This window comes from Sceloporus occidentalis, unplaced genomic scaffold, assembly GCF_023333645.1.
Source record: "Sceloporus occidentalis isolate IW3139 unplaced genomic scaffold, rSceOcc1.0.p SCAF_2, whole genome shotgun sequence".
Taxonomy (NCBI): domain Eukaryota; kingdom Metazoa; phylum Chordata; class Lepidosauria; order Squamata; family Phrynosomatidae; genus Sceloporus; species Sceloporus occidentalis.
The window spans coordinates 203,409,638-203,437,030 of NW_028316982.1; the positions used below are offsets into that span (position 1 = coordinate 203,409,638).

The 27,393-nt window shown below is 41.6% G+C and overlaps 1 protein-coding gene across 4 annotated transcripts in view; it reads left to right on the forward strand.

The window, feature by feature from the left end:
- RUNX1 (RUNX family transcription factor 1) overlaps nt 1-27,393 on the forward strand; it is a 257,802-nt gene that overhangs the window by 159,509 nt on the left and 70,900 nt on the right. For all 4 annotated transcript variants that reach the window (XM_089508113.1, XM_089508114.1, XM_089508116.1 and 1 more), the window contains one exon: nt 25,937-26,041. In XM_089508113.1, the coding sequence (XP_089364239.1) occupies nt 25,937-26,041 (105 nt within the window). The remainder of the gene's footprint in view (nt 1-25,936; nt 26,042-27,393) is intronic.

Genomic DNA, 27,393 nt, shown 5'->3' on the forward strand with positions numbered 1-27,393 from the left:
CTCCTGCTTTTTGTCTATCTGCATGAGCTCACTCTCTTAGCTGCATCTTTCATTGGTGGTTGTGGTGGTAGTTGTGAAACTTGTAAGGTTTGGGCACTGTTCATCAGTTTTGAATACTTGAAACTATGTGGGGAAGATATGTCTCTGTTGAAGGAGGGGGAGTATCTGTGGTCGATTCTTAGAGTCATTCACCTTGGAATAGCTCATCTAGTGAACATCTATCCGTTTCCTTGTCCATGCTAGTCTCCTATCCAGGGCATGCCTCTGTAACCCCCCAACACACACACACACCAGCTGTGCCCATGTCCACCCCAATGAAGAATGATTGAGAGTCCTTCCTTGCAAGGAACAAGCTTCTCCTTTTGCACCTGGTCACCTTGGCAATAGCAACTGAGCAGCGACCAAGAGGCCTCTTGTTTTGCACTGGCCTTTACTGGAGGGATGACATGGGTGAAAGGCTTCTTGATTGCTGTTTAGCCAGGTGCTCGGTTGCTGGTCCCAGGATGACCAGATGCAAAGGGAGGAGTGACTAGATGGGTTGTTTTGAATTTGCAGAGGAACAGTAGACCTAATATCAAGAAATATGCATGGGAGGGCTAGGGTCATTGCCCAAAATGAAAGGGAAAGGTAGCCAGAAAAAGTTTGGGGACCACTGATATATGGTAGTCACCTAATTATATGAGGGCTGCAGGATGGAATGAGCCATCAGTGTTCATAAGGAACTATACAAATGATAAATTCAGAGCTTCAAAAAGAGCATTTGGAAGGCAAGATCTACAAGCCATAGTTTAAACAATAGCAACCTGACCCATCCAGTGTCTATGGGGTTGTATACATCCCAGAGGATTGTCGATTGCTCCTTTGTACCATCTGGAGAATGAGGTATTATTATTCACTATGAACAAACATATTTAGATGTACAGAGGAGCAGTCCACCTTCATCAGGGATGGTGGCTCCTATGACGGAGTGGTGAGGGCAAACTTCCCACACCTGTAGGTCCTTGGTATGACTGTCTTTCAGAATTTCAGCTAGCGGCTCCCAGCTCTGGAACTAGCATAAGGACCAAAGGATTGTGGATTGTGGAGAATGTGGGTTTGTCACAACCAGACTGGCTTTTCAGGACCATGATACCTACACTCCTGAAATCTGGCATGTTTACTAAGGAGACTCTAGGTGTATGTATCTGAATGTTATTTCAGTTTTAAACACAGATTAATTATTTTAATTAATGTTATTGTGTTCGTGTGTTTAAATGTTTCCATTATTAGGTGGCAGACCAGAATTTAGATTTGTAGTTGATACAATTTGAAGCCAGGGATTAGAGTTATAACGCTACTGTTCCATTCTACTGGTGAGGCATGGACCCTCCACATGAAGTGGGATAGTTCCTTCCTCAAGATACTGTTGGTGTGCACCAGGGATAGAAATCATATGGTCCTTCAGCTGCTGTTGGATTGCACAACAGTTGTCACCATTGGTTATCCTGGCAAGAGCTGTCAAAATTGTAGTCCAGCATCTTGAATGGTTATGTGATTCAGGCCCCTTATGTATATCATAGCCTGGCATGGATATCAGTCCCAGGATGTTATCACATGGGGGAAATTGCGGGTTTAAATGGACATTATCCAGCGATATTAACATGGTCGTAGTAAAGATTTTCACACACCATTGCAATTAAAGATGAGTTATCCTGGAAATAAGCAGGGAATAACCAGCAACAAATCATTCATGGGATTTGGTAGCAAAAGGTATTCGTGAGACATCCAAAAAAGACACTAATGATTTTATTGATTTAGTTTTTGGATGTCTCATGAATACCTTTTGCTTCTCCCAGCTTTTAAGGTCCTTTTATTAAAACTATTAGCTTTCTGTATATCTTTGCAATGCTAGTAACCTTTGCTACTCATTTTACTTTGGTTTGATTGGTTGGTTGTTTTAATTTTTTATAGATTTTGCATTATGTTTTATTGTGCTAGATTAAATCTGTTGAAATGATTATTGTGAAAGGAACTTTTATGTGTTCTGTTTCTCTTCTGGCCCATAATCTGATAATTTTCTGATTCTCTATCTCTTCCTGGATGTGGTTATATCAGAGGCTAGAATCTTGCATATTGGGCTGAACCACCGCACAACCCCTTCATTTGGGGCAGAGAAGGGTATTGGAATGGCTTCAAAGGATAGCCATATAGTGTTTTTCCTTTGTATGGCAAGAGGGGCTACTGGGAGTTTTGTGGCTATGTCTGTGTGATGGTTTATGGTATAAACAGATTAAATAGATCTTTAGCTTCATTGCAGGAAATGCATTCCAGTTGTGAAACGTGTTTTTTCCCTCAGGACCTTATCACGCGTGGGGGGGGGGGGTTGCAGCTCAGATCCGCAGTCACTCCTGTTCTAGCAATGCAAAGCGTGATGTTTTTTCACACCAGATCCAGAGTCACTCCTGTCTAGCAATGCGAATTAAGGTTAAAACGTGATGTTTTACCACACCTGGTTGCCTTTCTGTTGTCCTTCTGAATTGAGGGGGAAGCGAAGTCAGTTTTATTCCAAGCATGTCACATGATGCAGATTCAAGCAAAGTGGAGTGAGTGCACATTGTATTACCACAGCGGAGGGTTCAACTATTCGAATCGGCACCCTTGCACATACTCAGTGGTGCTCTGGATGCTGTCCTCCTTCCTTGCCCCCTCCTTAGCTGTCATCCTTCATGGGGTGAAGAAGCAGGCAGGGGATGATGGGATAGATGGCAGTTTGGCAGAGAGGGTGAGATGGGGATGCAGGAGCAATTGGGGGATGATGGGATGGATGTCAGGGGTTCACTGGGGCCAGGATTGTGAGGAAGAGGAGGGCAGCGAGGCCTGGGCGGAGGAGGCTGCAGGGAGGCGGCGCCTCTTGGGCGCAGCCGCGCCAACCTCCCCGCCTCCCTGCAGCCTCCTCGCCTCCTTCCTGGTCCCTGCGGGGGCCAGGAATGAGGCGAGGCCCCGGTGATCACCGACGGTCTCCTCGCCTCCTTCCTGGTCCCTGCGGGGGCCAAGAAGGAGGCGAGGCCCCGATCCTGGCCTCCGATCGCGGCGAGGCCCAGGGCCCAGGCAGGGAGGGAAAGCCTCCTTAAGTGGAGGCTTTCCCTCGCCGCTTGGCTTCCGCTCCCCACCGCGATCGCGAGGGGAAATGTATGACAAAATTTTCAAATGTAGGACACATTTTTGTGTGTCCTACATTTGAAAATTTTGTCCTATATTTTTCCCGGTTTGGAGGTCCGGCACTATGGCAACCCTAGTCACGTCGGAACTGAGCCAGAAAATTTCCAAAAAGCTCCGTGTGATATACTCCTCAGTCTGTCTCACTTGAATAAACTCATATGTCTTGACTATTCAGTGAGTGAAAACCAGTGGATTTAAAACAAGAGAATTATGTATGCCATATCTTAGTTTAGTGTAATCATCATTTCTATGCTTAAGAATGGATGACTTAGTAAAAATTTACTCTTCAACAAGCAATTGCTGGTTATTTTCATGAATTCAAAATTCCTGAAAACTAAACATAATAGTAATTTTGAAAGATAACTATGATGAAAGGTTATAGCACTGGGACACTTTATCAGAATGTTAAACTGGCTTTTGTGTTTAAAAGATTCTAAAGAACAGCAACTCTGTTTTATGAAATTATAAAAACTGTGGAGGGACAGAGATATATTATTTAAATTCTTCATTTTTCTTACATTTCTTACACAGGTCACCCACTATAATTGGTTTGGCAGTAGGTTCTGAGCAGCCAAAAGTAAAAACCTATTCATGCCATTCATGGCTTTGAGCTTATTTGTTTTTTGATGGACATTAGTTTGAATGGCTCATATAAGGATTAGATATATTAATGGACAGTAGCTCCTATCTGTGCCTACTGATCAAGACTCTTAAATATATCTTTCAAATTCAGAAATGGCATCTTTGAGGCAGGCAAATCCTTGGGAAATTAAAGACCAGCAGAACTGCCAGAAAAAGCAAGGGTCACACTAAAAATCCTCCCAGTTATAAAACTGGAATAGTTCCTCTGAAAAAAAATAGAAATGTGTATCAGGAAAAGAAGCTCAGCATGGCTAAATAATTTTGTTGCAGCTTCATATTTTGTTCTGTTTTTCCCCCCTAGTTCAACAATATGAATAGCCATATCTACTCAGAGATCAATCTTACTGAGTTCAATGGGGTTTTCTTCCATATAAATTAGGCCATTTGGGTGAGTTACATACTCTCAGCACTTGAAAACCCAGTGATAGGTTTGCCTTAGGGTCACCTTAAGTCTGAAACCAACAGCAGCAGAAGTAATGGGCTTTAGAAGGCAACATAAATTTAATGCTAACATTTTTTTGTATTATTGGCTGAAAGCCATGGGGCTACATGATAGAGTTTAATTACAAGATTTGAATTGAAAACCATGGGCAGACTGTATGGGGGTAATAATGTTCTCTTTGCCAGCTCACAACCATTCTGTTATTTACATTTCATCCACAAAGATAAACCTCAACCAAAAGTGGCAGCAGAAGAGACAGAATGGGACATGATCTTAGATTTTCTTTCATAAGATTTTACTAAATCTGTCTATATTAATATCATATAATGATAATGCCTAAGCATTGGTTCTGACAGTAACTTCTTAATGCATTAAAACTACTTTAAATGTAGTTTTGCCCCTAAACAGGAATATACCTTTAAAGCCCTACTTGGCTTGGGCCCAACCTATCTAAGGGATCGCCTGCTTCCATATAATCTGCCCCGTACACTCAGGTCCTCTGGGAGGAATTTATTACAGCCCTTAAAGACCAGGTTGACGGCGACCTCCCAGAGGACATTCTCTGCAGCCGCTCCCAACTTATGGAATGGCCTGCCGGACGAGATCCGTCAAATCACCAATCTAGAGAGCTTTAAAAAGGCCATTAAGACGGATCTCTTCCGGCAAGCCTTCCCGGAATAAAATGCTCAGCCACAAATAAGACTTCCCATCCAGTGAACTCTGCCCATGATGATTTTTATTTAGCTTAGTCAGTTTTAATATGTAGTTTTTAATCTTACATTGTTTAATCTTGTTTTAAGGGGGGCATTATGTATATATGGATGTATTTTAACCTGTTGTACGCCGCTTTGATTGCCTGGCAAAAAGCAGGATAGAAATAAAAATTTTATTATTTATTATATTATTATTAAATTGGCATTTACTTGCTGTGCTTGTTTACCTGTATTGAAGCACTTTGGAGTACATTACATAGAATCTCCTCAGCCAAAACTAACTTTTCTGAGAACTGGATCCAATAATCCTTGAACAGTACATAATGCCAAAGTGCCATCATCCAATATTGCTGCTTTTTTTTCTTTGACCCTGCATCATGTCAGAGTTTTTACCTGCAGGTTCAACTACTTTTTTTCTATGAGAATAAGAGGCCATATGTACAAATAACGTCAGTATCTTTTTTTTTTACTACATAAAACCTTTTAGTAAGATCCATTTTGCTATGTTAAATCTCAGAACTGCTGACTGTAACTGTGAGAATCTTAATCATGAAATAGTTTTGGGAAAGTGCTGTATTTTTTTAAAAAAATTAGAGCTTCCTTTCTCTAGGCATATTATAGTGGTAAATAGATATCATGCCAAATGCTGAGCCACTGTCCTAATTCCAATAACAATAAATCTACTTGTTTGGGGTTGCACTGAGCTGCGCTTGCACATTTTGTATTCATTGAGGCTTAGGAAGATGAGTTAGTGTGCTGTCTTCTGACTGTTTTCTGACTTTGCATTATCCTAAGAGTAGCTTGGCTTAGCAAGTTCTGTGTTTATGACAACCCAAGTTACCTCACTGAAATCAGTGGGTTACATACATAGCTAGCTGAGGGAACATCTGCTTCTTTTAGTTTTCCTTTTGATCCACGTTTTGTCTGCCTGTTTGATGAAATCATCTTCTAGAGCTGATTTGCCTGAGGAAAATAAATACCACACCAACAGCAACTGCTGGCCTGTAGTTAAAAATAGAGTCATTATGATAAAATAATTAGTATTTTGGCTGCAGAGCTGTTGACACCAACATCTGAGAGATGATAAAGTATAGCACTTTAGTTAACATGCCTGTGCTTCTTAGCAAAGAACTGCCCCCACTTGTAAAGCTATTGTTTTATGTATGACTAGGAGCACAATGTAATTTTGGGATGGCTAATTGGCAGCAAATAAAGCAATTTTGTGTAACCCCTGACAACAGTACCAAATTTTGCTAAAAGTATTATTAACATTTTCACTCTAAGGAACAGAAAGTTCCTTTCAAGAGTTATGTGTTAGAAATTGAGAGAGAGAGAATTATTCTGATCAGGATAGCAACTGGAAATCCTGAATTTATTCTGTGTTATTGCATTGAGCTAGTCCATTAACACATGGATTCAGTTCTTCGTTTTTCTTTTTCTAGGGACCATGCCAGAATGCATGTGTTCCATATGTAACTTGGCCTCTTATGTGCAGTCAAAGAAGAGGAAATTCAACACCCCAAAGCAGAACAAAGATGAGCATAAAATTTGTATAGATTCAAACATAGAAGTAATGAATATAATTTAAGGAGAAATAGGACAGATTTCACCAGATTTTCCTGTTTAGGCCACTGTCTTCATGTTGATTGCTGGTGATGTTTGGCTTCTGGGTTCCTCCTCTCCTTCACTTCTTACAGTTTTTTTATCTTTAAACTGAATTTTAACAGAATTGCCCTTCAAATGGAAGAATGTTCTCTACTTCTACTTTATAAAGGACTTTTCCTATCTTTAAATAGCTGACTATTCTTTATCTACAGTAGAGGACTGTCCTCAGTTTGTAACCATTAGGACAGGTTTGCACAACATATGGCCCAGGGGGCCACATGTGGAACACCAAAGGATTTTGGATAACCCACAAGGATGTGGAATGACTTCAAGCTTCTTCCACCTCTCAGCCTGCTCTTGAGGAGAGGGCCATGCAAAGGAGAAGGAGATAGGGTGAATGCTAAACCTGCAAGGATCCTCCGCTGCTCAGCTTTCTCCTGGGGAAAAGGCCAGGTGGAGGAGGAGGGCGAGCAAATGCTCACCCTGCAAGGCTCCTCCTCTGCCCAGCTCTCTCCTGAGAAAGACAAGTGGCAGAGGAGGAGGAGAGGCAAAAGCTTTCCCCTCAAGGCTCTTCTATCGCTCCTCTCCTGAGGAGAGGTCCAGGCGAAGGAGGAGAACAGGCAAGGCTCCTCTCTTGCTCAGCTTTCTCCTGGAGAGAGGGACAGAGGAGAAAAATGGAATTAATATTAATTAATTCTAATTAATATCAATTAATTAATTGATATTTAATTAAAACTGTGGCCTGAAGAAGTTTAGCCTATTTTAATTTTCACCCCTACCTACTGCCAAGTTGTGCAGGTCTACATTAGGATCTTAGTGCAACGTGATTGCTGAATGTATGAGTCTCTGTGTTAGTCTCTCCATTAGTGATCAATGGTACAGTAAGTCAGGGATCTAGAAGATCAGAGTATGATGTTCGTTGGTGAGCAGACAATCAAGATAATTTGGGAGCAGTGTTTCTGATGGCCAGGTTGCTCAGGCTGAGGGGCCAAGTCTGGAGCAACAGAATAGGAAGGAGCCCTACTGGTTCCTCACATAATAATAATAATAATAATAATAATAATAATAATAATAATTTTTATTTGTATACTGCTTTTCCATAGATCAAAGCGGTTTACAGACCATATAAAAACCATTAAAAACATCTCATAAAAATAGATAAAAATAGATAAAATCCACTAATACAAATTATACAAAATCTGAACACAATCATTCAACAGGGTAAGGCAGAGAATCAGTGAGAATGGGAATACACAGCTTCATTTTACAGGGAGGAAGGCTTGACAGAAGAGGAAGGTTTTGAGCCTCTTTTTAAATGTTACCATGGAGCTCCTCGGGGAGACCATTCCAAATTTGTGGGGCCGCCACTGAATAGGCCATCCGGGATGTAGAAACATGTTTGGAAGATGGAATTTCCAACAAGTTCTTCCCGGACGTCCTGAGTGTGCAGGGCAGATTATATGGGGAGATGTGGTCCCTCAAGTAACTCGGGCCCAAGTCATATAGGGCTTTATAGGTAATAACCAACACCTTGTATTGTGCTCGGAAGTGAATAGGCAGCCAGTGGAGATCTTTCAGAATAGGTGTTATATGATCAAACCTGGATGCACCGGTGACCAATCTGGCTGCCATGTTTTGTACTAGCTGAAGCTTCCTGGCTTGGTACAAAGGTAGCCCCATGTAGAGCGCATTACAGAAATCTAGACGAGAGGTTACCAGAGCGTGTACCACAGTTTCAAGGTCCCTTTGGCCCAGGTAGGGTCGCAGTTGGCGTATCAACCGAAGTTGATAGCAAGCACTTCTGACCGTCGCATCTACTTGAGATGTCAACTGCAGAGACGAGTCCAGAAGTACTCCTAAACTGCGAACTTCGTCCTTCAGGGGAAGTGTGACCCCATTCAGGACAGGTGGATAAGTTTCCTTCCCCGGGCCTGGGGAACCTATCACAAGCACTTCCGTTTTCTCTGGATTCAGACTGAGTTTGTTTTCCCTCATCCAGCCCATTACCGACTCCAGGCAGGCGTTCAAAGGAGAGACTACATCCTTAGTCACTGCATCAGTCGGAGAGACAGAGAAGCATATTTGGGTGTAATCAGCATACTGATAACACCGCGCCCCATGTCTCCGGATGATCTCTCCCAGTGGTTTCATGTAAATGTTAAACAAAGTGGGGGACAAGATAGCTCCCTGAGGGACACCAGATGTAAGTTCCCTCTTAGAGGAGCAAGTGTCCCCCAACTGCACCATCTGGAATCTGCCCAAGAGGTAGGAATGGAACCACTGGAGCGCAGTGCCCCCGATACCCAACTCCCTCAGGCGTTCCAGAAGGATACTGTGGTCAATGGTATTGAAAGCCGCTGAGATGTCCAAAAGCACCAACAAGGTCACACTTCCCCTGTCAATGCCCAGACGGAGATCATCAACTAAGGCGACCATGGCAGTCTCAACTCCAAATCCCGCTCTGAAGCCAGTTTGAAATGGGTCCAGATAATCGGTTTCATCCAAGACAGATTGGAGCTGGAAGGCAACTGCTCTCTCGATCACTTTGCCTAAGAAAGGCAATAATGAGACCGGCCTATAGTTGTTCCTTATCAGGGGGTCGAGGGAGGGTTTTTTAAGTAGCGGTTTGACTATCGCTAGTTTTAAACTAGATGGAAAATTTCCTTCCCTGAATGATGTGTTAATTATGCGCCGCAATAATGATGTTACCGCATCGCCACCCTGGGCGGTCAGCCAAGAAGGGCAGGGATCGAGAGAGCATGTCATCTTCCTAACACTTCCAAGAAGCTTGTCCACTTCATCAGTATGCACAAACTCAAAGTGATCCAGTTTAACAGAGTCCACGGAAGTTCTGGACACCTCTTCTATTGTTTCTGATGAAGCGCCAGCATTGAGATCAGCCCTTATCCGAGAGATTTTGTCTGCAAAGAAGTTGTTAAAATCGTCACAGCAGGCCTTAGTTGGTTCTAAAATAGGGTTTGCTGTTTGGCTTATGAGCAGCACTGTCCCTGCCCACCGCATGGGTGGCACTTCAGGACAATGCAGCTCATACTGCCTTTTTGGTATCCCAGTGGTACAGGTAGCAGTAGGAGACATTTTTTAGTCCATGGGTCCAATACAAATTCAGAGAAGTTCTTATTTCCAGTAGTGGGCAGGGCCAAAGAAAAAGGGACTAACGAGACCAGTGAAGAGCTCCTCTAGATGAGGCAAATGTATCAGGAGGTTGTGGTATGTGTTGCTATGGTACATATTTGTTTGATTTTTAATCCAAATGTTTTGATTGTCCTGCACTATATCCTATCACCAACTGCAGCATTTTATTCTTGCCCTTGAGTGAAGTTCCTTTTAATTCTGAGTCATAATTAAACAAAACGGTATATTTCACTCCTTTTTCTTTTCAATAGTGCACCAGTGGAATGGTGCTTTTGCTTTATAGCACTTAAACTCTAGGAAAAAATATTAAAATAAATCAGAAGGAAAAAAAATGTCCCATCCAAACCCAAGGAGCTATATTGGAAAAATTCACACTTTATTAGACCAGTTTGGAAGAACCCATTATTGCACTGTGTGACTTTATGTTAATTCTGACTTACGGCAACCCTATCATGAGGTTTTCTTGGCAAGAATTGTGCAGCGGAGGTTTGCCACTGCCTTCCCCTGAGACTGTGACTTGCTCAAGATCACCTAGTGGGTTTCCATGGCTGAATGGGAATTCAAACCCTGGTCTCCCAGAAGGCTGGTCCAACGCCCAAACCACTAAACCACACTGGCTTTCTGTTGGCTTTCTATATGGGCTGGCTCTTTGAATGGGTTCTCTCAGAAGAGCCATATTTTCAGTTTAAAGCTCTTACTGCCAGTAACCCAGCCTTGCAGCCAGCCTTAGGAAAAAACATTTTAACCTTTTAGAATGCGCAGGAAATCCATGCAAAACATGGGAAACCATCAGAGAAATGTCTTAGGGAAAGGATGTGATGGAGATTATATTTTTTAAAAAAAATAATACCACACTAAGGCCAGATTCAAACTCAGAGGTTCAGGTATGTCTCCCCTGAAACAAAGATAATGAGCCTTGCAGCCAAAGCCACCAGTTCAAAACCACCTTCTACATAGGGTTGCCATAAGTCAGGACCTCCAAACTGGGACAAATGTAGGACAACATTTTCGAACGTAGGACACATTTTTTAAAAAATGGAGAACATGCGAAAAAAATTAAATTAAATTTAAATTAACAAAAAAATAAAAAGAAGGGAAACTTGGATATTAGTAATAATAAAAATAACAAAAAAATAAAATAAAAAGAAGGGAAACTTGGATATTAATAAAAATAAAAATTAACAATAATAATAAAAAAATAAATGCACACAAACCACTCCACCACATTAACTCTCTTAAAAGGCCTGCTCTGAAAAAATAAATAAAAAACAAGGGCGACCTGAAATGGCCACTCACCTCCTCTTAATCCTGCTCCTCTCCCTGTTTGTATTTGGCACCGATTCCCCTCCCTCTGACCCAGAGTCCTCCTCCGCTCCTCTGCCTCCTTAAGGGGACCAGCTCCCTTTTTAGGCCAGTGCGCTCCTGGGCAGCTGCTTCCTGGGCTCGGCGCGGTCGTGGAGGAGGAGAAGGAGGCAGAGGAGGAGGTGGCTGGCCAGCCGGCCCCAAGAGCAGCCGCGTGCGGCCATAGAAAGGGAGTGTGCACAGGCGGCGGAGGAGGATGGCCCGCTGGCCCCATGTGGCCACGCGCGGCCATAGAAATGGAGCACGCAAGGGCGGAAGAGGAGGAGGGCCTGCTGGCCCCATGCGGCTGCGTGCAGCCATAGAAATGGAGCGCATGAGGGCGGAAGAGGAGGAGGGCCCGCTGCCCCCATGCGGCCGCACGTGGCCATTAGAAGGGTGCACACGAGGGCGGAGGAGGGTGGCCGCGGGCGGGGCAGTCCCGCTTTTGGCGGGAAACCAGACCGGGACCGGGCCAAGACCGCCAAAAGCGGGATTGTCCCGCCTGCAGGAGGGATATGGCATCCCTACTTCTACATATGTAGAGTTGACCACTTTGGACTCAGAATCTGGAACAATTTGACACATCAAGGGATGTGGCTTTGAAGGGTTAGGCAGCTTTGATGGCCCTCTGGCCCAGTTGTTGGCCTCTGGTGGCTGCATGGACTGCCAAAACATGTCAAAAACAAAAGAAAATGAGAAGTGGCTGGAAGCCAACCTCTGATTTTGAAAAACAGATACTTCTTACTGTGAACTGGCATTGCAGTTAAAAGATGAATTCATCTTAAGGTCCCATACACACTCAGAAAAAAAGGTGATCAAGAGGAAATCTGGAAGACTGCAAAAATGTTCTAAAGACACATAACAGCCCCATAGATTCACTTTGATGGCCCAGATCAGATTTTGTCAGCTAGGGGTATACCTGTATTGGGGTAGATGCATTAAAAGGGGAGACACTACATCCCAAAAAACCTGCTCTAATAAAATGGAAAAAGAGGCAACCTGTTAAGTAGTACATACAAATGAGAAAGGTAGTCCACAGGTCTAATCAATCTGTGAGGCATGAAGCAAAGGTTTGGACAAAAAAAATAAAAAAATGCCACATATGGATTATAATGTTCACCATCATAGCTAATACGGCCCTTGACTGGGGATGATGGTAGTTTTAGTTCAACATATCTGAAAGCTGCCTGGCTGGGGAAGACTGGATGTTTTAATAAGGCAGGTGCTCAAATTTGACTTCCTGGAGAATTTCTTTAAATTCAGCTGCAATCCAGCTGTTTCCAGAGTGAAAGCATAAGCACAATACTGTACAGTATAACTAACTGACTTGAGACTTGAAGAGCCCTCAGGTCTTGGAAGGAGGGCAGTCCTTCTGATGTAAAATCTATTCCAGGGTCTGGCTAAAAAGAGGAAGTAACTGGCACTAGGCTGCTCTGCATGGAAACAGTAAGTCCTCTGTAAGTTAATCTTTCCATCTTCCTTGTTCAGACATTAATGTCATGCAAATATGTCTGAATCATTCTCTTGCCTTCCACCCCTCAATAATATTTTCACAATAGGCATTACACAGTAACAATAAAGCTGTATAATCCTTTTGTACTGTCATGGTGCTTTAGAGGTGTAGGACACCCAACAGCATTACATTCTTCCCCGTGCTGTAATTAGCGTCTCCACCCAGCCTTAAAAGAATTTTATTGTCATTGTATTACAGAGGCAGCTCTACTTCTAGTTAAAGGCTGCTTTGCTTCTCCATTAAGAGCTGATTTTATTTAAGAGAGTCTAACTAAGCTCTAAAAGTGTAAGGCTTTCAGCCAAAGAAGCTATTCTTTTAAAAATTATTTTTATATAGATTGCTGTTTATTAGGTTAAGGTTGGCAATCTCTGCCCCCTTCCCCCATCCCCACCCTTTCAAGTGTCATTTATAAACCACTCATAGGTTTGTCATACCCATGTCCTTATGAAACGCACCCAGCTCATTTTATCCGATCAGTTATTTTAAACATTGATTTGAAACTGAGTGGGAAGGTGGGACCAGGTTATGGTTATGCTAAAAAGGTTTTTAAAATTACATGAATTACATTTACACTGAAAGTGGGGATTTTATTCAACGTATTTTAATTTTAACTTATCATTTAAATTTACATTATATTACTCCAATAAAAGGCTTATCAGAATAAAAAGAATCCTATCCATTATTTTCCTTTTCCTCCCATCTCTGTTTTGAACTGAAAGAGAAGAAAAGAGATGCATTCATTTTAGAAAACTCACTTACCTACTGAAAAATAAATAGTGAAGTTAAAATAAATACATTGTGGGCTGGAGAGAGGAATTATGCAGGAAGCAACACCTTTTTCTATAACTGTAAACTAAAAGCTAATCTTGTCTCACCCATCAATAAAAATCAGTCTCTTACAAACATGATTGATAAGAACAATTCTCTTACTTTCAGTAAGAAGTATTTTGGAGAAACAGACAGTTTAACAGTGATACTTCTTCCTTTCAAGAATGACAGCCATCAATCAATATCTGCATGTACCTTCGGGGATTTGAAGTTGGCTGGCTAAGAAACAGAATTTCTTAAAACACATACACTATGGACTTTTTCACATTGGGAAAACTGGAAGGTTAAAGTAGGGGCAGTGCATGGTCATCCAGCATATTAGGGACAAATCGCAGCTGCTATCCACATGACGCTGCACACAATCAGGACAGAATCCAGGGAGAATGTGAGGTGAATCAACAAATGAACAAATTTGCAGAACTACTGTATTTGCATGTCCATTTTGCTTGCAAATTCACTCCCTTCGCGTAATGGCAGCCGTCTGAAAAGCAAGCCTCCGGATGGTTCCTGTTTCCAGATTTTCCAAAGTACCTTGCTGCAGGGAGAATGCTTTCTTCTTAAAGGGATACACACACACACACACACACACACCCCTTGCCCTGTTCTCTCCTCCTCTAATGGAGGCTCTAATTAAGGGAACAACTGGTGGGAACGAGAGGACATTTGGCATTCCTCCTGAACAAGGGGGAGAAATGGAGGACATGTCCTGGAAAAGGAGGGCATCTGGGAATGTCAGCCCTCTGTGGAATCAGGCAGGCTTATGGACCTAGCCCCCTCCTCTTTCTCTCTCTCTCTCTCTCTCTCTCTCTCTCTTTCTCTCTCTCTCTCGTGTGTGTGTGTGTGTGTGTGTGTGTGTGTGTGTGGTGTTATGGAGTTTGCAAAGGGAAGCCTCATTCTGCCTTCCTCTGACACAGCTTCTCGGGCTTTTGGGGATTCTGACGCAAAGAGGATTCCCCCCCATTTCCTTTTCGGGGCATGTGGGGGAGGTCACTTGTGGAAATGACAGTTTGGAGCATGCACAGAAAAGGTATTTCTAAGCTGGCAATGGGGATTTGTTTGTCTCCTTTAGATAGCCAAATTTGCATTGGACCTTAAATAGTGTGTGGTGCTCTTGTGTGTGATAACCATTAATAAATGGGCTTGCTTTCCTGGGATGCCTGCACTTTAACCATTTTTTTTTTGGGGGGGGGGATGGACGCACATAGCTCCCCATGTGAAAAAGTCCTATGGCCATATTGAACAAGCAGGATATACCTGCTGGTGCCCTATTTGCTTTCCTCCAAGTATGTAGGTTAGAGGATGTGAGACAAGCACATAAGCCCATTGTTTCAGTAAACTAAAATGCCTACAGTGAAAAGACTGGTCATGTTGTAGATAAACACAGCCCACACAAGTCTTTCAGTTGTCTCCTTTATGCTATGGTTCATGCTACAGATTAAAGGAGACAAAACTCTAGAACAGGTTATCTTTCTACCTAAAAGGCCTCCTCACAAACAATCACAGTGTTTGTGCTTGCCAGCTCTTGGGGTTTACCCTAAAGTTTCAGGCTTTTAGCTATTGAGGGAGGGAGGCAGGGAAAAAGTAAAATTTCCTCAGTTGGGAGGCCAGAGTCAAGATGGGTAGGGATAGGATGTTTTCTGCCTGGCTTGAGAGCTTTTACTATTTCTTCTGACTCTTGCCCATAAGGCTCTATTCTGAGGTATCAGAGTGTCATCTTCAGTCACCAGCTGTTTCGACCTGGAAGCATTTGGCTGGGCAACTACTACATCAGGCCCCATCTTCTGCAAGTTGCTGTTCTAGTAGGGAAGTAAATCTTTCACCATGCAAGGATAAGTAATTTCTGCAGTTTTTGCTCAAATTAGTAGTACTATGCAGTTTTTGAGAGCCAGCATTGTGTTGTGGTTTGAGTGTTGGACTACGACTCTTGAAACCAGGCTTTGAATCTCTCCTTGGCCCTGGAAACCCACTGGGTGTCCTTGGGCAAGTCATACTCTTTCAGTCTCAAAGGAAAACAAAGGCTTACCCACTCTGAAATCTTGCCTAGAAAACATGATAGGTTTGCCTTAGGATCGCCATAAATTAGAAATAACTTGAATGTACACATCAGCAAATGCAGGTTTTGTCCTGGTATTCACACTTCCTGAACTATTTTGGAAAATTCATCTGTACAGAAATAAACATCTGGGGGAGGTTACATGAAAATTCTGGATTTTGTAGGAAAGTATGTAATTGGTACTAAAAAGTACTTTTCCAGAACCAGATTTTTGTGCCAAACTGGTGTTCCTTCTGAGAGAAAAAAACATGAGGGGTTTTTTTCCCAAAATAAATAAAGAAACCTCCTAAACGTTGCTGGAAACCTTCCACCCCCCCAGTGAGAAATGTTCTTTTTTGCAACAAAATATTCCTTCCAGAAACAGATGCATGTGTGAGCAATAACCATGTTCTTTGTTTAAAAACGCCAGATATATTCTTGCCTGGACTAATATCCAGAAACACTTAGAGATGTGCAAATACTGGGCAAAAGCGGCACAAAAGTCTTCCCAGTCTGTTATTCTTCCCAACTGTGTTTCCTGTGTGTTGAGATCCCAATTTTTTTAAATATGGGAATTGAATGACAGCTCTGTACCTTAGCTCTCAGGACCTGCACTGTACATTTCGGGAGCTGAGCATCAGAAGCCCTTGCAGCTCTACCAGTGACATTCAGGGTAACTGAGAAAAAAACAATAGTCTAATGAATAAAGTTGCAGTCAAAGGACAGGCAAGTATGGACCTTATAACTTGCTTTAGGTTTCTAGCACATCCAGATTTTCCATGTTCTGTTATAACAATGTGGCAATAAAGAAAATGTCAACAAAGGTCACATGATATAGCCAGGGCCAGCTCTACCATTAAGTGCAGCAAGACAGTTGCCTCAGGATTCAGATACAATATGGGACTGGGGACAAAGCAGTGGCCAGGTGTTTGGAAGACAGACTGAGGTGTGCTATGTGTATATATATGTGTGATGATGCTATGTGGCTTGCCTTGCAACCTATAAACTTGCTTGCTGCTCTCAAGTATAATACAAAGTACTATACTATCCCCATTGCTGAAGTAAGAATCAACTGGCTGTTGAGTTGGCTTCTTTATGTGGCATAGTGGTGGGGAAGACAGTGACTACCTTGTCCTTTCAGGCAGCAAAATGTCTTGGGCCAGCTCTATCCTGGTCATGCTGGTTTAGTATAAAATAAAGAACTGCATTCTTGTTGAGACAGTAGTATTTAAAAATTCATAACTTCAGGAAGTTCTTTAAATGAGGAGGGCAGTTTCCCTATAGATGCAGCTGGTGTTGCTGAATGACTGGAGAAACAACAGCTTGACAGGCTTTTGAAGCAAAGACCATGGAGGATAGTGTCACCCAGCTGGTCTGGTGATTCTGAGAAGTGAAACGGCCTCAGTGGAGAAATGAAATTACACCCACAACACCCTCAAAGGAGAAAGTAACCAAATGAATAAACTATTCTCAACATGTGCCATCATCAAAAAGTCATCTCATGCAGATTTTACGGAGGGTACATGTTCCATATTGGTCACAGAATAATTGCAAAACAAGCCAGATATTTATCATAGATCAATTTAACATGGATTATTACAGCCTCGTGTTGGATTACTATCTAATAAGAGCCTAACTATAGCAAATTAAGAGGTGTTCAGGCTGTTATCTTGGCCACAAGTTAAAATGAATCTGTAAACTCCTTACAGAGAAAAAGACAGACACGGTTCTCTAAAGGAGGTACGTTGTCGCTTCCAGTGGAGAAAGAAATATTGCATTTTTTCCACTACTTTTGTTTCCAGACACCAGTGGCCACGAAGGGGTTAATTTCTGCCTGTATTGACCCTCCCTCAAGATCACCTTAAACAACTTCTTGGAGCAAGATGCAGATCTGGACCTTATCACTATCATTCATCTTCCATTTTATCTTGCACTTTTGGATTGTCCTAAGCAAAAAACCACCATAGATTTTGCTTTGTAGTCAGTATGGCTGTTTCTGCATTTTTCCTCCATAAAACATTTAAAGATTATACAATTTTCAGAGACATCAAATATTTTTCTCTTTTGCCATTGCTTGAAAAATAGTCTATTTAAACACTTTTATTAGTCAAAGAATAAAACATCTTTGAAAAATAATTTTTTAAAAATATTCAGAAATACATTAGAAAGACATATTTCACTTGTGTTAGCAGTCATATCTTCTATACTTGCTAGAATCTATGTTCTATTCTTTCTTAAAAATGACATCTTATATTAACAAGCCCAAAAATGTTAAACAGTTAAAAAGTATAAAAATGCTAAACAGTTAAAAAGTATAAATATCTAAGCAGTGCTTAAAACTGAGTTTGCAAAATTACAGGAATTGCACAATCAGCAAAGGCTTTTTACTACTTAGCTGAAGAACTGGTGGGCGTATGTCTGGGAAAATGTGGAAGTACGGATTATACATATGATGTTCACAATGTAATGCTGCAGGGAACAAAAAATTACATAAAATGATGGGAGCCTGCAGCAAAGTTGCAGACTAGTTAATGATGAATTTTGAGATTGAGTCAGATGAGACACAGAACACTCATAATTTTACCAGACAATGTGGCCTTTATGGAGGCCTGACTAAAGAGAACAAGAGCTTGTCCCGGATGTATTTAAGATGAGTGTTGTAGATTTTTTTTAAAGGGGGGGATAGTGAAGCAGGATCCTGTTGAATACACAGACTCTAATAATAATAATATATTAAAAAATTTGATTAGTGCTTCTAAGCAGTGGCTCTCAACTTTTGAACCTATAGATATCTTAGACTTCAAGTCCTAGAAGCCTCAACCAGCATGGCCAGTGCTCAGGGATTTTGTGAGCTGAAGTTCATATGGAGAGCCAAGGGCCGATAATTGCAAATCTATACATTTGATTCTGATTGGACTGGAAGAAGAGAAGGAGAATGAGCAGGAAGGGAATAGGTTCTCTTGTTTCTTTGCTGGTACCTAAATTCTGCATATATTCGCAGTTCACAAAAGGAAGCAGTGTTAAATGTACTTCCTCATTCTTAACATAGCTGTTTTGTTTTTATTACTTATAAGTTGACAGGGAGGTAATATTGCTGTGCGGGCTAGAACTCAGATCATTAACATGATCAGGCCAAAGGAATATTTTTCTTACTCATTGTACTACCAGAAACATAATGTTCAAGAGCAACTTGGGCCAGAACTAGATTTGTAACTGCTGTCCAGAATGACAGACTTGGTACTCTTCCTCTTCTTTCTACTGGTATCATCTAGTTAATAATAGAAATATGGGAAGAGATGTCACTGTGGCTTGAATTTTCATGACTCTTCAAACATCTACCAGTGCAATGGGGTACAAAAAGTTCTGTTTCTTTTCATTGGTATTACTTGACAATAGAACAGAGACTGGAAGAAGTGATTCAAGGCTGTAGTTTAGTGTGGTGGCTACATATTCTCCATAATGGCTAGTTCCAGTCTTGGTGTGTTTATTTTCTGTTGCCTTCAGTAAGAGTAGTGAAATTATGGCTTTACTAGAGTAGCAAAGCTATAACTCAGATCATCCCTCCCCGCTGGCTATGCTAGTTAGTGCTGTTGCAAGTTTCAGTTCAACAGCAATTCAAGGCTACATGTTCTTCATCCCTGCCAAACCAAAAGGATGAAGATTAAGGCTGAAGAGCACTTGAGAACTGCAACAAACCCTGAGTGCATTTATCCTTCCTTTAAACAAGCACACTTGACTCTTGTTTCTCAGATGTGCTTTTAAAAACCAACTCTTTTAGATCACCCTAAAAATGGTCCCTTGGAGCTTCTACTTGGTGCAGCATAGTCTCCAAACAAAAGAAAATACAGCCCTGGATATCTCTTTTTAAATGCGAGTATGTGTTTCAGAGTATCCAGCTGTGGCAAAAAAATAAAATAAAAAAAAATTATGTGTATTTATTTATTTGCTTCAGTGACCTCAGTGGTCCTGGCTGTTAGTCATCTAAACATTAGAGAGAATATTGTAAAATTCCCAGTTCCTTTGGCATTTTTGCTTTATCAGTACAGAATGGTCTATTCCAGGGTTTCCCAACCTTTTTGACTTGCGGAGCCTTTATTTCTATGGTGGAGCCCCTAAGAGGCCTATCCTATGTCTTAAAAGTTAATGGTGTTTAGTAGTATATATAAGAATATATTCTTATTCTTTAATTTCATTCAATTTTTATTTCTTTCATTTTCCTGGAACGGCTGCAGAGTACGTGGTTGGAAACCACTGGTATTCCAGATGTTACTAAGATTGGAGCAGATTTAACACAGACATCTTGTGCATCTTTCTTGACTACCATTCCCGGTGTGCCCATATCAGTGCATTAAGTGTTCTAACTCTGTGCATGGCTGTGCAGGAAAGTGCCTTTCAAGTTGCATTTCAGACTTCTTGAGTTTTTTGTATTGCCCTGAATAAATCTTAGATGCATTTTATCCGAAGCGTATTTTAGTTCTCTTTCTGTAGTGTCAGACATGTTTGGGAAAAGCATTAGATTTTTTAAAAAACAAAACAAACAAAAACCTTTTTTCTGCCTATGGAAGTATCTTTATTAACAAGCAAAGCTTTATTACTGTGTTCTTCTTGATTCATTACCAAAATTACCATTAATTGTGTGGAAGAGTTTCATTCACTTACCGTATTTTCCGGCATATAAGACGAGTTTTGGACCCTTTTAAATCTTGTCAAAAGTTGGGGGTCATCTTATACGCCGGGTAAGCCCAACTTCCTAAGGCCGGAAGAGAGCCCTGCGGCCCAGTGCACGGACCCGGCCTCCTCCTGCTCTCCAGCCCTTAGGAGGCCTGCTGGAGCTGGCACGCGCCCGCCCTGCTCCTGCCTTCCGAGGCCTCCGAGGAGGCCGGAAGACAGCCCCACGGCCCGGCGTGTGCCCGCCCTGCTTTTGCCTTCCGAGGCCTCTGAGGAGCCTAGAAGACAGCCCCGCGGCCTGCTCCATGGCCTGGCACGATTGCCACCGGCCTCCTCCCACCTTCCAGGGGTAGTCTTGTAGGGCGAATATGTAGCAAAGTCTATATTTTTACTTGAAAAGTTGGGGGTTGTCTTATACGCCCCGTCGCCTTATACACTGGAAAATATGGTACTCTTCCATTCTGTTTCAGTTTTGTCCTTCCTGTGATCCTAAATTACATCTCCTCCCATCCCTTACCATTGGCTGTGCTGACTTAGGATTCGTGGAAGAGAGAGACCAACAGTGTATGGAAGGCCACATATTCTCTACTTGGACTCCAGTTTTGGGGAAATGATGCAAACTTGAGATAAATAATAATGTCACTATTTTATGTTTTTCTTCAGTTGGTGTTTTGGGCAAATAATGGAGTAGGTGCATGTGTGTGTTTGTATGCATTCAGGTTGTCACCAGTTATGCTGTAATCTATTTAGCTGATGTGGCAGCTAAAAAAGCCAATGTGGGCCTCATTCCCATTTACAGATAAATCGGTGTGTGATCTAAATCAATGGATCGATTCGACCGCGGAGCGTGATTCCCACTACATTTGCCCCGATCATATTTTTCCCTCTAAAATAATCCACTTGTAGTTCACATTCGTGCATGAATCAATTTAAGATGAACCCGCTCCAGCCGGCCGAAGGACAAATTTAAATTGATTCCGATCCACAACTGGTTCACACTTGTGCGGAATCGATTTATCAAAAAAGACGCAGAAAAAAATCAGCATAAAAAAGATGCAGATTAAATGGGTAGGGTACATGACCCCCCTCACCAAATCACTTCAGCTATTCAATTTAAGTGGGAACCAGAGTCATATGAACCAGTTCAAACCGAACTGTGATCCGGTTTAAAAGGTAGTGGGAATGAAGCCATGATTGCAGGCTGCATCAATAGGAGTACAGTATCTAGATCAAGGGAAGTAATAGTACCACTTTATTCTGCTTTGCTCAAACCTCACCTGGAATACTTTGCTTAGTTCTGGACACCACAATTCAAGAATGATATTGAGAAGCTGAAATTTGTCCAAAGGAAGATGACCAAAATTAGCCTGGGGAAGAGAAGTTTAAAAGGTGACATGATAGCCATGTTTAAATATTTGAAAGGATGTCATATTGAAGATGGAGCAAGCTTGTTTTCGGCTGCTCCAGAGAATAGGGTGTGAAACAAGGGATTCAAACTACATGAAAAAAATTCCACCTCAACATTGGAAAGAATTTCCTGACAGCAAGAGCTGTTCAACAGTGGAATATGCTGCCTCATAGTCTAGTGGACGCTCCTTCTCTGGAGGTTTTTAAACAGAGGCTGAATAGCTACCTGTTAAGAGTGCTCTGATCATGTCTTCCTTCATGGCAGGAGATTGGACTGAATGACACACACACACACATTTCTCTCTCTCTCTCTCTCTCTCTCTCTCTCTCTCTCTCTCTCTCACACACACACACACACACACACACATTTCTGCTAAGACTCCAGGAATATATGTTATCAATATTTTCAAATCTACACATTGATTAACTATGTGGTAGTATTGGACACTCAATTAAAATCTAAAAATAAAAACAAAATCTGTATTACACAGAATTATCAGTAAGAAACATGTGCTATACAGGTGTGTGGCTCTTTGTGGTCTTGTGGTTTATCTAGCATGTGGTTAATACGGGCTCTTTGGTTAACATTAGAAAGGTAAGCCAAGGGTCTTCCTGGTTTTTATGTGTTACATCATAACTATAGACACCCATCCTTGTGTCTTGAAATTAGTTTTTTGTATTGTTTCATAACTCAGCATTGTTTTGTATGTTAACAATTATTGTTTACATAGTGTTGTTCCCTTTTACTGTTGCATGAGATGACTCACTAGAGCAAATCAAAGAAAAGCACAAAGTAAAACACAATGGCAGAAACAGAAACATCTGTGTTTAAATAGTCTTTTCCTTTCTCTGTACCTTTTTGGTGGGGGAAAATGGAGTTTGCTTAAACAGTTAGTGTGTTGTTGTTATGTGCCTTCAAGTCATTTGTGACTTATGGCAACCTTCAAGCGATCCTATCATGAAATTTTCTTGACAAGATTTGCTCAGAGGGTGTTTGTCTCTGTCTTCCTCTGAGGCTGAGAGAGCATGATTTGCCCAAGGCCACCCAGTAGGCTTCCATGCCTAAGGAGGGATTCATCAGTCATAGTCCAACACTCAGACCACTACAGCACATTAGTTGCTTTTTTCTGTAATTAACCAAGTTGCCCGATAAAAAGAGCTATCCTTTAGACAGTGATTCTATCATTATTTGCAACATTTGTTTTTAAATTAAGTACTGTATTAAGCCTGGCAGAAGAGAAGTATGGTCATCAGTACTGGAAGAAGTGAAAAATAGAATGTAGTTCTTCTTCCCCAGCCATTGCTGTTGTTAAATACTGTCAAATCAACTTCTATCCATGGTGACCCTATGTCTGAGAGATCTCCAAGTCACCCTGTTATCAACAGTCCTGCTCAGGTCTTGCAGATTTAGAGCTGTGGCTTTCTTGATGGAATCTATCCGTCTGCAGTGTGATCTTTCTCTTTTTCTACTGTCTTCTATTTTAATTTATTCTCTTTTCTAGTGAGTCATATCTTCTCATGATATGTCCAAAATGCAACAGTCTCAGATTAATCATCTTGCCTACTAGGAAAAATTCAGACTTGATCCATTTATTTATCTTTTTGGCAGTCAGTGATATTTGCAGTACAACTTTTCAAATGAGTTAATTGTCTTTCTATCAGATTTCTTCACTGTCCAGCTTTCAAAGTCATACATATGAATTGGAAATACAATGGGATGGACAATCCTGATTTTGGTATTCAATTATATATTTTTATATAATTTCTAGTCTAGTCCCTGAATAACTGCACATCCAAGTTTTCTTCTGATTTCTTGACTGCAGTCTTCCTTTTGATTAATTTCTGAGCCAAGGTATAGGAAATCTTTTACTATCTCAGTATCTTCATTGTCTACTTTAAAATTATTTGAATCATCTGTGGTTATTTTTGTTTGTTTGCTTTCTTAACAGTTTAGTTCAACTGAAACTCTGTCTTTGCACTTCTTTGACTTGCTTCAGTAGTTATTGCACATCTTTTCTATTTTCTGGTAGTGGTATTGAGATTTAGTACAACATAATGGTTTGAATGTTAGACTGCAGTTCTGGAGACCAAGGTTCAAGTCCCTGCTCAGCCACGAAAACCCACTGGATGACCTTAGGCAAGTCACCCACTCTCAACCTCAGAGGAATGCCATGGCAACCCTCCCTGAACAAATCTTGCCAAGAAACACTTGAAGGCACACAGCAACAAATTATATGTCATCTGCATATCTTAAATTGTTAGTGTTCCTTTCTCCAGTTTTCATGCCTCCTTTCTCTGATTCTAATCCAACTTTACATATGATATGTTCAGTGTGCAAGTTAAATAGACAGGGTGATAAAATGAAACCTTGGCTTAAGCCATTGCCAACTGGAAACTGTTCCATTTCTCCATACTCTGTCCTGATGGTGGCCTTTTATCCTGAGTACAGGTTATCCATCAGGATAATGAAATATTATGGCAGACCCATTTCTTTAAGAGCAATCCACAACTATGGTCTCAGTAATAACTTCTCTTCTCAATTAAACAATTAACTGCACATATCACCAGAGCTGATTGTAACTTTGATATGGTAATACAGTCCACCCTCGCCTTATGCAGAGTATCCATTCCACACCCCCTCGCATAAGGTAAATTGAGTGTATACTCAAGCCCCATTCGTTTGAATGGGGCGTGCAGTGTGGCACTCATCCCATTTATCATATTAAGGCTTGCCATCCGTGCAAGCTCCCAGTACTGTACTATAGCAAAAGTGCTGTCTGCCTAAACCTCTGACTAGCCATATGTTACTTTCAATATTCCTTGAGGACAGAAGTGTGGTCCTTACATACACCCCAGGGTAATTTTTGTGGCTCCCAGAATCCTATTTTTAAAATGAATTTTTACCTCCAAAGGGTAATAATAATAATATGTTTTATTTATATTTCCCGCTTCTCCCAGAGGATCGAAGCGGGATTACAGCAGAATATAAAACAACAAGACAATATACAATTACAGTTAAAAATACAATTAACCATGATATCTACAATAATTATTAAAAACAATTTATAAAAATAATATATATCTACAAAACATACAATGTGCCAATCCTAATTGGGGTCTTGCTTAATTTCTATAGAGGGATAGACTTTATAAAGAGTTGGGAGGGTATGCTAATTGGAAGAGATAAGTTTTTAACGCCTTCTTGAAGGTTTCCAACATAGGGATGCAGCGTATCTCTTCTGGGAGGTTGTTCCAATGTGTGGGGGCCATGGCCAAAAATGTTCTATGGTGGGTAGAAATTAATCTCACCCTAGGGTGCTCAAGTATGAGCTTACCTGTTGTTCTGAGGGTGCGGGGCAGATTATGTAGGGAGAGGCGTTCCCCCAAGTAACTCAGGCCCAAGTCATGTAGGGCTTTAAAGGTAATAACCAACACTTTGTATTGGGCCCGGAAGCTAATTGGCAGCCAGTGAAGAGATTTTGGTACCGGTGTTATATGGTCTTGCCTTGAGGATCCGGCGACCAATCTGGCTGCGGCATTTTGAACTAGCTGAAGTTTCTGAACCTGATACAAAGGTAGCCCCATGTAGAGCGCATTACAGAAGTCTAAACAAGAGGTTATCAGTGCGTGTACTACTGTTTCAAGGTCCTTTCGGTCCAGACAGGGACGTAGCTGGCATATCAGCCGAAGCTGGTACCAAGCAGTCCTGGCCATTGCGTTCACTTGGGATGATAACGGTAGGGATGAGTCCAAGAGTACTCCCAAACTACGAACTTTGTCCTTTAGGGGGAGTGTGCCCCGTCCAGGACAGGATGGCAAATTCCTCTGCCTGGACCTGGGGAACCTGTCACGAGTACCTCTGTTTTCTCTGGATTCAACTTGAGTTTGTTTTCCCTCATCCAGCCCATTACTGACCCCAGGCAGGCATCCAGAGGAGAGATGCCTTCCTTAGCCATGGAGAGGTAGATCTGGGTGTCATCAGCGTACTGATAACACCGTGCTCCATGTTTCCGGGTATGTGTGCAAGTTGACACATTTTGGTCCTCATAGGGCATTTTAGGTCCAGGAGATGCCTTTTCTCCAACAAAAAGTATATTGGAAGTTTCTATTAGGGAAAAGGTCTCTCAAGGGTCAAAAATGGGCTAATTTGTCCCTATTTCTTTTAGGAGATATTTGGGAGGAAAAATCAGTTTGGGGGTATGGCAAGGGGATGCAGTCCTCCCTGGGGAGACCTGTGAAAATTGCCAATCTTTGCTTTAAGATTTTATGGTAGCTAGTATGAACTGTAAATGTTCACAGATCACTTAAGGACATTTTATGCCTTTATAGGCATTGAAGGTAAAAGATGCACTATTGTATTTGGATATAAAAACAAATGTTATTTTCTGTTTCAGGTAAGAGCTTCACATTGACCATCACAGTCTTCACCAATCCTCCACAAGTTGCCACATACCACAGAGCCATAAAGATAACTGTGGATGGACCCCGTGAGCCAAGAAGTAAGTTTTCACATGACAGTGCACCTTTCTTAAGGTGTTCAAGTCTCATACATGGGGTGGGGGGGATAAGCCCAGTGGTCATTCCCTCTCGCCTTTGCATCCTGATTGTCAGCTTCATTGCTTCCCACATGTTGGGAACAGAGCCTATCCAATGTGGAGCTTTTTCTATTCACAGAGCTTTTTAGACACTGTAAAGCCTTGGAAGATGATGGGACTCAATAGCATAATGGACTTACATGAGTAGAGAAGGTTATTGCTACTGTAGATATTTAACATCCCACTCATGCATGTAATAATGTGGCAGTGGATAAGGGAAGGAGTGAACCCTTACTCTCCCCTCTCATATGACTGGAATTACACGAGGGCCATGCTTGAATGAGGCCTTCAGCCTTAACCCCAGATCATAGAAATAGATGTGGAATAGCCTGGTTTGTTCAGTAAGACAGTAACTGAAAATATAAGCAGGCGACCAGAGAATGTGATTCTGGTCCCACTTGTCTTGGAGTAGATTCTGTTGAATACTGTGAGGATTGTTTCAGAGTAGATGTGTATCTACAGGTCCTAAATACTCTAAAGCAGGGGTAGGCAACCTGCGGCCTGTGGGCCGGATGCGGCCCGGCAAGGCCTTGGGACCGGCCCCAGCCCGGTCCTGCTGCCGATTGCCGCTGGAGCCTTTGTCCTCTCGCGTGAGGGCCTGGGGCCTTTGGCCTATCAAGAGGAGGCGGGCAAGGGGGGGCAAGCGGCAGGCAAGGGGGGCAATAGTCTATAAAAGCCTCCGAAACATGCATTTATATTAACATTTTTTTAAAAATCAGCAAATTTTTTGTGTGTCCTCCATTTTTTTAAAAAAAGTGTCATCCATTTGAAAATTTTGCCCTACATTTGTCCCAGTTTATTTATTTAATTTTTTGAAAAATTATTTAATTATTTATTTTTTGGCTTCGGCCCCCCAGTTGTCTGAGGGACAGCAACCCGGCCCCCGGCTCAAAAAGGTTGCCTACCCCTGCTCTAAAGGCACCAGATCCTGTCTGATCTTGGAAGCTAAGCTGGTCAACCCTGGTTAGTACTTAGGTGGAAGACTGCCAATAAATACGAGGTGCGGTGGGCTATATTTCAAAGGTGGGAATTAGCAAAACCACATCTGAGTATTCCTTACATAAGAAAACCTTATGAAATTCATGGGAATGGTATAAGCTGAGAAGTGACTTGAAAGCACAAACACAGAGAGATGTGTGTAGGATTGCATGGCTAATCTATAAAGAGGTTTGGCCATATTTTTGATATATAGATATTTCTGCAAGTATGGAGAAACCAATTAGGAATATGTAAAATTCTAACCAAACTTGCGCTTT